The following is a 13,165-nucleotide window of genomic DNA, read 5'->3' on the forward strand; positions in this document are numbered from 1 at the left end:
AATCTGTGCAACATATGTGATTTCCCATGCTCGGACAGGCATCCGGCTTCAATCATAAAAATGAAAATATAACAACTGGATTGCGAATGATTAATTATCCTTCCGTTGAAAAAAGGGTGAAACACGAATCGTGTTGGCAACAATTTAGCGAAAGGTTAATTGGACCATCACCAGCAAGGTGTGTGGGCCACCGAAGGAATGGGATCGGTGCCGCGAACGAAAATTTGCATGCTTTAATGACATGATACAGCGAGAAGTTTTGTCGGGCGTAATTGTTGGTTGTTCCGATATTTGAATCGAAAAACGAGAAAATTTCAATTTTTAGAGGTGCAATTATCATTTGAAACGAGAATCAGTCTCCGGGTAAAATTGAACAAAAAATTCATTTGGCATTTTTCGAACCATTGTAATAATTTATAGGTACTGCAGAATTTTTACAACAATAAAGAAATGTTATGAGAGCATTAAGCTCTTCATAATTGAATTGAAGGCAATTGAAATTCTGTTCACCCTTATTTTATTTCTGAGAATTTAAACGTTGTTCGTCCTATAGCTGTTACATAAATATGCCCACGTTTTAGATTGCGTTATGTAAGATACAATAAAATTATCAAATCAAATCAATCAATTAAACAATCAAACAATTCTGATGCCAAAATCTAGACATTTTTTTCCTTTCTTATTTTATGGCTCAAACCTATCGTTCCATAAAACCAGGTCTTGTGGATCAGAATCTAGACATATTTTTGAAGTTCTGAGGTATAATCTATCCATTCCTATTACTCTAAGTGTGTATGAGTGGTTACTTGGTCAAAACAAAATACATCACTGTTATATTAATCGCAATACAGCACACTTAAATTAATTTGAGAACTCTTAAGAAGGTCTAAATAATAGAATTTTCTGTTCAACTATACTGGTTTTCTGAATAATCGTCGCTATAGTGCTTCAGATTGATTTCTCTCTTCTTAAGCAAAACTTATTGGTAAATTTTCCAAAGAATATAAAAAAACAAATGTGATCCCAGATCTTTATTAGTGTGTTTAATTTATAGAAAAAATAAGCATGATCTTACGATCATTTTTGTCCCAAACAAGGCGTAAAAATAGTAAAACGCTTAGCTAGCATTTTTTACGGGAAAATGATGAGGCTAAGAAGGTTTAGGTTCGCGTCTTAGAAAAGGACAAAGATTACAATCTGGCTCAAGGTGAGTTCAGGATCAGGATCGAGATAAAGGTTTAGAATCAGTATAAAGATAAGAGATCATGATCAATATTTTAAGCGCCGATTTGCGCAGTAGTTTATTTTCCTCAATACTTATCTTATATATAAAAATGGAGGCGTTTTCTTTGTAACACCATCATGTATGAATGGTCGGTCGGAATAATGTGAAATTTGGTATCCGAAGGTTTTTCTGGTCAGAGATGGTTTGTATAATAGTTTCAAGAATCTCAATTTTTATGGAAGGGGGGTCTCCATACAAAATTATCTCTCTTCCACATCTCATATATAAAATTGGAGGCGTTTTCTTTGTAACACCATCACGTATTAATGGTCGGTAGGAATCAAGTGAAATTTGGTATCCGAGGGTGTTTTGTGTCAAAGATGGTTTGTATAAAAGTTTCATGAAATGAATTTGCGGCTTTATCGGTGAGGGTTAAAGAGTTGAAATGAAAGACGGATAGAAGAACAGAAGAAAATTCTAAGGTGGTGAAAAGAGCGAAGAGCATTTGAAATAGAAGCTTGACCACATGCTAAATTCTTTGTCCCGCATCAATTAACTGTATTGAAGAAGTAGTACCCAATAGAGAAGGCACTACATTTTTCGATACAGTTAATTATGGATGGTTCGACCGCCATGTGAGTGTGCACATGTGCCGAACGGACAAAAAATTTAGCATGTGGTTGCTCTGTTAAGTCTTCTATTGTGCGATATCGTTCCATCGATGGCTAGGTAGATTTCTTATTTTCGTTTTGTGCGGATGTTCCAACTGAATTGAGTTGTCGCATACGGTCAACGGTCAGAAATCTTGGCCTAACTATTTTCGATTATCGGAACGATGTTTTGTAATTGATTTTTATAGCCGAATTATTTTTATTATTTTAAGAGGAGAAATCACCGTGAATTTGTTTTATGAAATGAATTTGCGGCTTTATCGGTGAGGGTTAAAGAGTTGAAATGAAAGACGGATAGAAGAACAGAAGAAAATTCTAAGGTGGTCAAATGCTCTTCGCTCTTTTCACCACCTTAGAATTTTCTTCTGTTCTTCTATCCGTCTTTCATTTCAACTCTTTAACCCTCACCGATAAAGCCGCAAATTCATTTCATAAAACAAATTCACGGTGATTTCTCCTCTTAAAATAATAGTTTCAAGAATCTCACTTTTTATGGAAGGGGTCTCCATACAAAATTATCTCTTCTTCACATCTTATATATAAAAATGGAGGCGTTTTCTTTGTAACACCATCATGTATGAATAATCGCTCGGAATCAAATGAAATTTGGTATCCGAGGGTGTTTTGGGTCAAAGATGGTTTGTATAATAGTTTCAAGAATCTCACTTTTTATGAAAGAGGGGACTCCATACAAAATGATCTCTTTTCCACATCTTACATAGAAAAATAGAGGCATTTTCTTTGTAACACCATCAATGGTCAATAACTTTTATAAATATAGATCAATAACTTTTATAAATATAGATCATGCAATATAGTCCATAGAATAGTAACTAGAGGAAATTGCCGAAAACATAGATTTTTTTTCCGGCAACCTTGCTTGAAATATGTGTTTTTTCTAGAGGATTCGAATGAAAGCTGTTTGAGCCACCGCACGCATCAGAAAATGAAATTATGGCCGTTTTACCCTCAAATTTTCAACATTTTAAACGTAGTACAGAAAAAAAGCTTTTTGGGATTGTAAGATTTTTTAGCAAATCAGGTTGATTTAGTGTGTTTTTTTTTGAGAAATCAAATGAAGGCTATTTGAGCCGCACGCATCGAAAAATGGAGTTGTGGCTGTTTTAACCTCAATTCCTCTACATTTTTTAAATATTTCAGAAAACGCACGTTCTGACTTCTAAATTTTGAACCAATTGAGACTTATCTTGTGTAATTTTTTCCGAGGAATCGAATGAATGCTATTGAGGCCACGTATCGGAATATGGAGTTATGGCTGATATTATCCTAGATTAACCTATATATTTTCAATAAATTATGGAAACAGTAAGTTCGGATTTGATATTTTGAACCAAATGAGACCTATCTTGCGTGATTTTTTTGAGGAATCGAACGAAGGCTTCTTGAGCCACCTGCACGCATTGGGGAATGGCGTTATGGCGTTCATGAAATATTTCAGAATAAGAATGCTCGGACTTTAAAATTTCGAACCAAATAAGACTAATCATTTGTGATTTTTTGTTAAAAAATCGAATAAAGGCTATTTGAGCCACCGCATGCATCGTTAAATTGAGCTATGACTATTTTAGCCTCAATTCCCCTACATTTTTAATACAATTAATAAACAGCATTTTCGGACTTCATCTTATCTTGTGTCGATTTTTCCGATGAATCGAATGAAGGATATTTGAACCACCGCACGCATCAGAGAATTGAGTTATGGCCATTTTTACCCTAAATTCTCCTACTTTTTTGAAATATTTAAACCATAACTACATTTTTCGAAGCTTGCGATGGCTCAAACAGCCTTCATTCGATTCCTTGGAAAAAAAATCTTACAACAAATACCTAAATTGAAAAATGTTGGGAAATTGAGGGTAAATCAGCAATAACTCCAGTTTGCGATGGGTGTTGTCGCTGAAATAGCCTGCGTTCCTTTTTCTCGAAAAAAACACACAAGATAAATCTCATTTGGTTCAAAATTTTCCGGCCTGAACAAGTTTTTCCTGAATTAATTGAAAAATGATGGGGTGTGCTCCAGATTTCGATGCGTGTGGTGGCTGAAACAGCCTTCGCTTGATTTCTCGAAAAAAAAATTACATAGGTCTTATTTAGTTCAGAATTTTCAAGCCAGAACTTGGTTTTTCTGTATTTATTGAAAAATTCTGGGGAATAGTGGGTGAAAACTGCCATATCTAACTTTTTCAATGCGGTGTAGCTCAAATAGCCTCCATTCGATTTCTCGAAAAAACCACACACTCAGGCAAATTCTTATTACAATTTCCATAAGATGCTTCTTATGAACCGCTGTTTAGAGTGTAAAATTGTTTTTCATAAGAGTCTTATAAAATTATTCTTATTCTCATATGAAGTTCTGATGAAAAATAGATGAAACGGCACTGTGAAAAAATGATGAACACATTCATTCCATCAGTCATGTATTTCATCGTCATCGGAAGCACTCACCATTTAAAAAGTTACTAGGCTGTATTTAGTAACTTTGATGTGATTTTATTCTTCTAAATGATAAGAATGAATTGAAATTTATTTTTCGTTGGAAATATTTGTAAACTTAATAGGTAAATTTTATGTTTTATTTACCTTTCAGCTTGATTACCAGCAGAAAGTCAAAGGTCCGAGGTGCACCAAAGCTTTTTTATGGCACCGGATGTTGAAAGCCAGCTGATTGTCACCATGATGTTTTTCATACGACTTAAGCAGAGAATAAAATGAAATGAAAAATAATATCTTATGAAAAGCAACAACCCCTTATTGAAACCGTTTGTTCATCCTTTGAGTTCATTCTATCATAAGACAATCTTATGAGTTTCATTATTTTTTCTCATGGCACCACTTCATGAGAGAATCTTATGGCCTAAATTATAGGATTTTTCTGAGTGCACTAGATATGTCCCATTTTCTTCAAAATTTTCCAGTCCGAACTAGCTTTGTCTTAACTATATTAAAAATGTTGGGAAATTGATGGTAAAACGACCATAACTTCAAATGATTATTTACAAAAACCTTGGCAGAAATTGCGCGATATCTGGGCACATCTGAACAAAGTTTAAGCATTAATTTTAAAAAATCAGTAGAAAAATAAAAGAAAATTACATGGAATTTTAATTTAACACCGAAGCACTGCAGCAGCACAACTGAAGCTCTATTGGATATTTGGCCGGCTGAATATGTTGTCCGAAGATTAACCTAATTTAAATTTGCCTGCACTCCTAATAATTTTGCTCTTAGTGTTTAATTGTATGGACTTAATTTCATCTTTTAAAAATATGCTGTTGAAAATATTTGACATTAAAACGTTAAAATGTATTTATAAATATTCGGATAGGTATTCGTATCATCGAACAGTGAAAAATTCATTATGCGGTAGTCGTATAGCACTATTTGGTACAGCTCTACTTAAACCCGTGTTTATCTGGACATTGAAACAAGATTCATTTGTTTTTGATTAATTTTAAAAGCTCCTGTTCTTTGCAGCGAATTAAGCCGGATTCCATAGGATCGATTTGAAGAGCTTTCGTAAGTGAACTCTCTCCCTCTAGTCGGTTGGTGTCGGTCTACCGTAGACCATGGGCGGCCATAGATAGAGGCACTTGTTGTTGACCCTATTCCATTAGGCTGATGTGTAACCAGCTTTAATGAATTGCAAACATTCTTGTGCGATGCCACCCACCACCCTTTATCGATAAAGAGAGCTCTTCGGCGGGCAGTGCTAGTGGCCACCCCGTGAGAAAGGGGTTGCGAAATTCCGGAAGTTGTACAGATAGACTTACCTCATTCAGTGCGTTCCACACGTAACAGGCGGCTATCGGTGATAATGGTTTATAGTGATTACCGAACGTGTACATGTACAGAAGTCCTGGGGCCGGAAAGAGCAGGGTAAACATGTCGCAAAGTGCCATCGCTGCAATGCCGGAAATGAGAAGAAGAAGCAGAAGGAAAACAAGAAAGAGACATGAATTACACACACTCGATATTGTTAATTAACAAAAAAAACGTAACTCAAAAAAAAACAATCGCCTGCGGTTTCTTATTCTTCTTGCTGGTGTTATCTAACGAACGTTTGTCATTCGAGTGGAAAAAATTGAGCCAGACGACTATTGTGCATTTTTCCGAGAAAAAAAGTATAGAAAAGATTGAATCCCCCCGTGACTGGTAAGTTGAACGTGTATTTCTACTTGCATGGAACCGGGCTGCAATGCAATGTACCTATGCGTCGTAAGAAGAGAAAAAAAAATCATAGAAAAAGGGATGCTGAGCTTTCAGCTTTTGGCGCGTACACCAGTTATGGTCCGGCAGCTGTTTTCCCGTATCATTTGTTACGGTTGACCTAGATCATTGTTCATACGACACGACGATGTGCACAAACATGGAAGCTGGTTCTTGTACTTGAATGCATGTAGGTGTAGGTGTGTATTTGATGCGTGTGCTTTGGACAGACACATCCATAGGGACTTCTAATCGGAAAATCTTCTTAGCATTTAGTAGAATTTTAGGAAGAGAAAGAAAGAACAAAAAACCGATGCCTCAATTCCATCCCTTAAGGTAACAGTGAAGCTCCGAAGGTAAAGGAAATCTAAATTTCTAATGAGAAAACTTTTTGACCTGCTATACATAGATTGGTTGGATTGTGTGGGTTATCCGGAGGCTTCTGAATGGAAACTATTGGCGCGCGTGTGTGTGCGATTGAAGGTTCTGTCAGTGAAGTTTTCCGGAACGCCTAATTCGTTCGAACTTTTTTGGCTGCTTTGAAAAGTTTTTTTTTCGATCAATTTGCATTTCGCAACCAGGGCAAGCTACATGGAAATGTTTAAAATTGTGCATTGCATGAATCTAGAGACAAGCCTCCGTTGTAGTGCAGGTGGAACGAATCTCGTTTTTTTTCTCAAAGTTTAAATAACGATTTTTGAGCTTCGGGCTTGAAAAAAAAAGTTTGGATTCTCAATTTGAATTCTGATTTATGGTTCTTTCTTTTTCACAATTTTCACTCTGACTTAGGATACACTCATTATATAAAAGTATCTTTACTCAACATGTTATGGGAGAATGTAGGGAATATGAAACTGAAAGATGAACTAGCGGTATTGGATACAACGTGGAAGCACAATTAAACCCAGCAAATGAAGAAAACCTTATAAAATGTATGAACAGTGCAAGTTTAATTCTAAAAATTTAACTTTAACTTTAAATTTTAACTGTTGAAATGGACGAATGACAGCCACTGTGAAAATCCTCTCTAAATAAATCAAATAAGAATTAGTATCTTTACTAGTAAAAACTTTCATGCAACTATTAGTTCTCAAGTACTACATCTCCACGCCATTTATCAACATCTTTGTCATAGCCAAGTTTTTTTTCGCGAATCAATCGTTTATATTACTGGATAATATATGACAACACGTTACTCTGGTGTGATTATGTCTTTTTTTCCTGGGAGTCACATCGACAAAGAATCGGAAACATCTAAATGCCCAAACTCAAAACTCTTTATTAAAATCTTTGTTTTGCTTGCCAGAAAATCTCATAAAATTCTGTAGACATCACAGCAAACTTCAAACAAATTTATCAAAATCTAAAAAGTTGTATGATTATTTTGAATATTAAGAAATTCTTTTTGAGTCGAAATTCTGAAGTTGCTATGCAGAGTTTCAATACTCATTAAGACAATATTTCCTTCTTCTGGCAAACCAATTGTTAAGTTAGGGCAAGTTTATCCATGTTGGAAAAAAGTGGTAGGATTTTTGACAGCTGTAGCGCAGATAAGAATTTTTCTATCGTGAAAAATAGACCGAAAATGTTGGCCGTCTACCGGTGTGATAGAAAACTAAGCACGGAAAATAATAAAAAGGTAAAATTTACCGAGATAAACAGATGAATGCTCGTGAAATACAAAAAGAAAACTTTACAGGTGAAACTCACCTCACAACGAGGTAAAGTTTACCTGAATTGAACTGACAAAAAAGATAGAATTCATCTAGAAAAAAGGTAACGCTGAGGTTTACCTGAATTGAACAAAATAAAAAGGTACGAGGAAAAAGGTAAATCTAAAAAAGGTACTGTCTACCTCCTCGAGGTAAAACTTACCTTGTAGCGAGGTGAAACTTACCTCGTAACGATCGAGCTTAACAAATCTTTACAATTCACCTAGCAAAAAGATAATAATAAATATCGCAATATCGAGAAGTTATACAGCTATCTGGAATCTCTGCGCCTCAGAAAAGCAACACGCAAATGGCTAGGGTATCAAAAAATGAGCTGTAAGTTTTAAAGAGTTGATTTTTTAATTTTAAATTCATAGCAATTAAACCTACCTAACCTAAGGGTCCAGCGCCGATTGACCGGCGCATAGGGCTGAGATAAAAGATCTCCACTGCTGGCGATCCGGAGCCAGCGTCTTCACTTGCTGCCAGCCGAGGTTCTCGTCAACTGTGCGGATTTCAGCGGCCTTGCCTTGGGCCTGCCTCTTCTTCGATGCCCATCTGGATTCCAGTCAAGCGCCTCTCTGCAAATCTCGTTTTCATCTCTTCGCAGCGTGTGCCCAATCCATCTCCACTTACGTTCCCGAATCTCGATTTCTAGCGCCTTTTGATGACACCGGCGATGAAGTTCAACGTTTGAGATCCAGTTGCCAGGCCACCAAGCGCGGATGATGTTCCGCAGGCAGCGATTCACAAAAACTTGCAGTTTTCGCGTCGTCACCGCATATGTGCACCAAGTTTCACACCCGTACAGCAATACGGATTTGACGTTTGAGTTGAAGATTCGGATCTTAGATCGTAGAGAGATCTGGCGTGACCGCCAGATGTTTCGGAGACTCGCAAACGCAAATCGGGCTTTTCTGATCCGGGTCTCGATGTCCTTCTTGGTCCCACCATCAGGCGTAATCTGGCTACCAAGATACTGGAAGCACTCCACTGTCTCAACCTGTTGTCCAGCTACCACGAAATTGGAACGATTTTCTGTATTGATTTCCATCGACTTGGTCTTTCCGACATTGATTTTGAGACCTGCTGCCTTGGAGCTTTCGGTGAGGTCGTCGAGTTTGCTCTGCATGTCTTGTTGTGTTTGGGCGAGCAAAACAATATCGTCTGCCAGGTCAAGGTCGTTAAGTTGCTCCATGGTTGAAGGATTCCACGGCAATCCTCGGTTTGGTCTACAGTCAATCGATCCAGTCAAGATCTCATCCATTACGATGAGAAAAAGCAGCGGTGACAAAATACATCCTTGTCTCACTCCAGCAGTTACCGGGATTGGTTCGGACAAGACACCGTCGTGCAAGACCTTGCACGAAAATGCCTCGTACTGTGCTTCGATGAGATGGACTAGTTTCTCTGGGACCCCTCGTCGTCTAAGAGCAGCCCAGATGTTTTCGTGGTTCAGTCGGTCAAATGCTTTTTCGAAATCAACGAACACCAGCAGAAGAGAGTCCTGGAATTCGTTGATTTGTTCCAGTATTATTCGTAGCGTTGTGATGTGGTCCACACATGATCGTCCGGATCGGAATCCAGCTTGTTGCCGTCGGAGTGTAGCGTCGATTTTCTCCTGGATCCTGTTCAGGATCACTTTGCAGAGTACTTTGAGGGTTGTACAGATCAAAGTTATGCCACGCCAGTTACCGCACTCTGTTAGGTCTCCTTTCTTTGGGACCTTTACGAGGATACCCTGCATCCAGTCGGCCGGGAATGTTGCAGTATCCCAAATGTCAGCGAATAGACGGTGCAACATTTGTGCTGACAAGGCAGGGTCGGCTTTGAGCATTTCAGCAGGAATGCAATCGATTCCAGGCGCTTTGTTGGATTTCATGTCCTTGATTGCCGCTTCTATTTCAGCCAGCGAGGGCGCTTCCGAGTTGACGCCATTAATGCGACTTACTGTGGGCGCCTCGAGCTGCGGGTTCTGTTGGCCATTGCTATTTGTAACTCGAAAAAGTTGATCAAAATGCTCAGTCCAACGCTTGAGCTGATCTGTTCGATCTGTCAGCAGCTGACCTGCTCGGTTTTTCAGCGGCATTCTTGCATTAGTCCTTGCACCACTAAGGCGGCGAGAAATATCATATAATAATCGGATATCTCCAATGGCGGCGGCTCTTTCTCCCTCTTCGGCTAGGGAGTTTGTCCAGGCTCTCTTGTCTCGTCTACAAGCTCGTTTAACTGCCTTTTCCAGCTCCGCATATCGTAAGCGGGCGGCTGCTTTGGCTGACCCGGTACATGCCTGCTCAATTCCGACTTTCGCCTTTCTCCGATCATCGATCATCCTCCAGGTTTCATCCGACATCCATTCACTTCGTCTTCCACAAACTTTACCGAGAGTACCATGGCTCGTCGTGATAAAGGCATTCTTGATTCCACACCACTGTTCTTCGACTGTTCCGTCTGTCGGCAGCTCCGAGGCTCGGGATTCTAGCTGTTCAACGTATGCCCTTTTCACCTCTGGATTCTCCAACCGGCGGACGTCGTATCGACACCCGACTTTCTCCTCGCGCCGTTGGACACGCGCAACTCTCAGTCGTATCTCGCCAAGGACGAGGTGATGGTCAGATGCAATGTCTGCGCTTCGTTTGTTGCGGACATCAAGAAGGCTCCTTCTCCATTTTCGGCTGATGCAGATGTGGTCAATTTGATTTTCTGTTCGGCCATCTCGGGATACCCAAGTGACCTTATGTGCTGGTCGATGGGGGAAGAGCGATCCACCGATCACCATGTTGTTGTTGCCACAAAATTCTACAAACAGCTCTCCGTTTTCGCTCATCTGTCCTAGGCCATGGCGCCCCATGATGCGCTCAAAGTCCTGATTATCGGAGCCAATCTTTGCGTTGAAGTCGCCTAAGTGGATTTGAATGTCACCCTTCGGAATTCTCTCAACCACGCTGTTCAATTGACTGTAAAACTGCTCTTTCTCCTGCAAATCGGCAACGTCAGTTGGCGCATAACACTGGATCATTGTAAGGTTTCTAACCCGTGTTCTGAATCTGGCTACGATTATTCTTTCGTTTATCGGTTCCCATCTTATGAGGGCTGCATGGGCCTGCGGGCTTAACAGGAAACCAACTCCTCGTTCCCGAGTAGCATGTTCTCCTCGTACGCCAGAGTAAAGCAGTACTTGCCCGGACTGTGTCTTGTGTTCTCCAGTGTTAGGCCAACGGACTTCGCTCAGTCCCAATATCTCTAGCTTGAGGCGGCTAGCTTCTCTAGCAAGTTGAGCCAGCTTTCCTGGCTGGGCAAGGGTCAAAACATTCCAAGTTCCAATTCTAGTCCGTGTTTTCATGCTAAAAGTCGTTGCCAAAGTTCCAATTCGGTTATTTCTTCTCCCAGTAGCAATTAAAGTGATAAATTTATCATTTCAATATTGAAAATCATTTTCTATTTAAATCATGAAACTGCTCAATTACAATTTGTTTCTTAACCGAGGTTCGAACATAAGAAAGGTGGCGCCGCCGAAGCGTTTCACGTACAATAGGACTGTTTTGCAACGCCGAATCTATCACTCGGTTCGGTGTTGCAAAATATCCTGTTTTTGTATCACCCTCAGCCAAAAATTGTTGTCCTATAGAAATTTTGCAGCGCAAAACTGATGGAATATTAGGAACATCATCCATCCAAACATTAATTTTTATGATTTTAGCTAGTAGAGTTTCAACAGTATTTTTTACCCCTAAATGTATGAAGCACCGTTATGCTTTTTCTTTAAAATTATTTTTTACGAAAAAATGTTAAATTTAATTTGAACAAAATAAAAAAATTACTGCAATTGGTGTTTTAAGTGTTATGACATCACAAATATATCAAAATCTTTGAGTTTTCAAACGTTTACACTTGATTTTTTCGTTAAAAACAAACTTTGTTGCAACTTACCCCTTTTTCTTAGTAGGGTGAAAATCGCATGTTTTGTAAATTTTAAAATATCTTGAAAAACCAATACTTTTTTGCTATTTTTTGTTCTAATTCTACGGTTAAACAGCTTTAAAATGAGAAGTCAAAACGCCAAAATAAAAAATATATATTTTGGATATTTTTTCAAAACATCGAATATCTTTTCTGAGAAAAAAGTTAGGTTGAGGTTTGTTAAACATGAAATATATTGCAAGAATGAAACCATATTTCAAATCCAAAGATATATTTTTTAGAACTTTCAGTACATCTCTGGCGATTTTTGAATGAAAAGTTTTGTTATCCCATACAAATTTCCATACAAAATTAAAACTCGTGCGTTAGTTCAGGACTGAATGCATGCATCGCTTCAAAAATTTATACTGCTATTTGTTGCAATAACAAGAACCAAAAAAAAGTAATAGGAAATGTAAAAATGTATAAATTTGAAGTTTTCATCCGAAGTTTGCAGTGGTCTTGTGGTCATACTCGATGCTTGATTTGATAGTTGTTGGTATTTTTAGTACAGTATTTTACTTTTGAATATTGATTATTTTTTCTCTTTTTCCTTATACGGTTACTTACTTTTGGCCCATTATGGTAAAAAATAAAAACAGTTGTTAATGATCCAGTGGAAAAAGTAAAGGTTATACCAACTCCAAAAAAAATCCAACAATCATAGTATTGTTAATTTACGACCAATTTGCTTACTGAGTTCGGTTTAAAAAATATTCAAAAAATTAGGAAAGAGCCTAATTTCAGGCTTTATCAATCAACATAACCTACTATAAGTAGTGTTCAATCGGGATTTAGAGCTAATCACGGAATCTACCCTAATCAAGTCCATAAGGGGAGAATGAGGATACTTGATCCCTGGGGATACTTGATTCCTTCGCTATATCTCGAAACAGGAATGTCTTACAAATATCAAATGATGTAGGAAAATGTGCAAATAGAATAAATTAAAAATGCTTTTATCTCAACAAATATTAAAAATTATATTTTTCGAGTTATTTAACTTTTTTTCAAAAATTTAACAGAATGTGATTTGAAGATCTTTTTTAATGATTGTAAAATGTTTCTCACATGAAAAAAATATAATAAACATATTTTTTCCAATATGTCAATCGTGAAATTACTAGTATCTCTCAATTCACTTAATTATTCACAGTAATTATCTGTTAAAAAGAGAATAAAATACTGTATTTATCTAAAAATTTGAAAATTGCACCTTAAAGTATGCAATGCCTATAGGGTAGTAACTTTTAAATTTCTCTTTACCTGATACTTACAAACTGTGAAATGAGAACTAATATAGCTAAACATAGTCAACGGACCTTTTATCTTCGGATTTTACTAGATTTTTGCCTTTGGTCAGGGCACCC

At 37.7% G+C, this 13,165-nt stretch overlaps 1 protein-coding gene across 2 annotated transcripts in view; it reads right to left on the bottom strand.

Moving 5' to 3' along the window:
* The window catches only part of LOC129745994 (sex peptide receptor), a 143,896-nt gene that overhangs the window by 48,564 nt on the left and 82,167 nt on the right, over positions 1-13,165 (bottom strand). For both annotated transcript variants that reach the window (XM_055739409.1, XM_055739408.1), the window contains exon 3: positions 5,688-5,818. In XM_055739409.1, coding sequence (XP_055595384.1) covers positions 5,688-5,818 — 131 coding nt within the window. The remainder of the gene's footprint in view (positions 1-5,687; positions 5,819-13,165) is intronic.

Source organism: Uranotaenia lowii, chromosome 2, assembly GCF_029784155.1.
Source record: "Uranotaenia lowii strain MFRU-FL chromosome 2, ASM2978415v1, whole genome shotgun sequence".
Lineage (NCBI taxonomy): Eukaryota > Metazoa > Arthropoda > Insecta > Diptera > Culicidae > Uranotaenia > Uranotaenia lowii.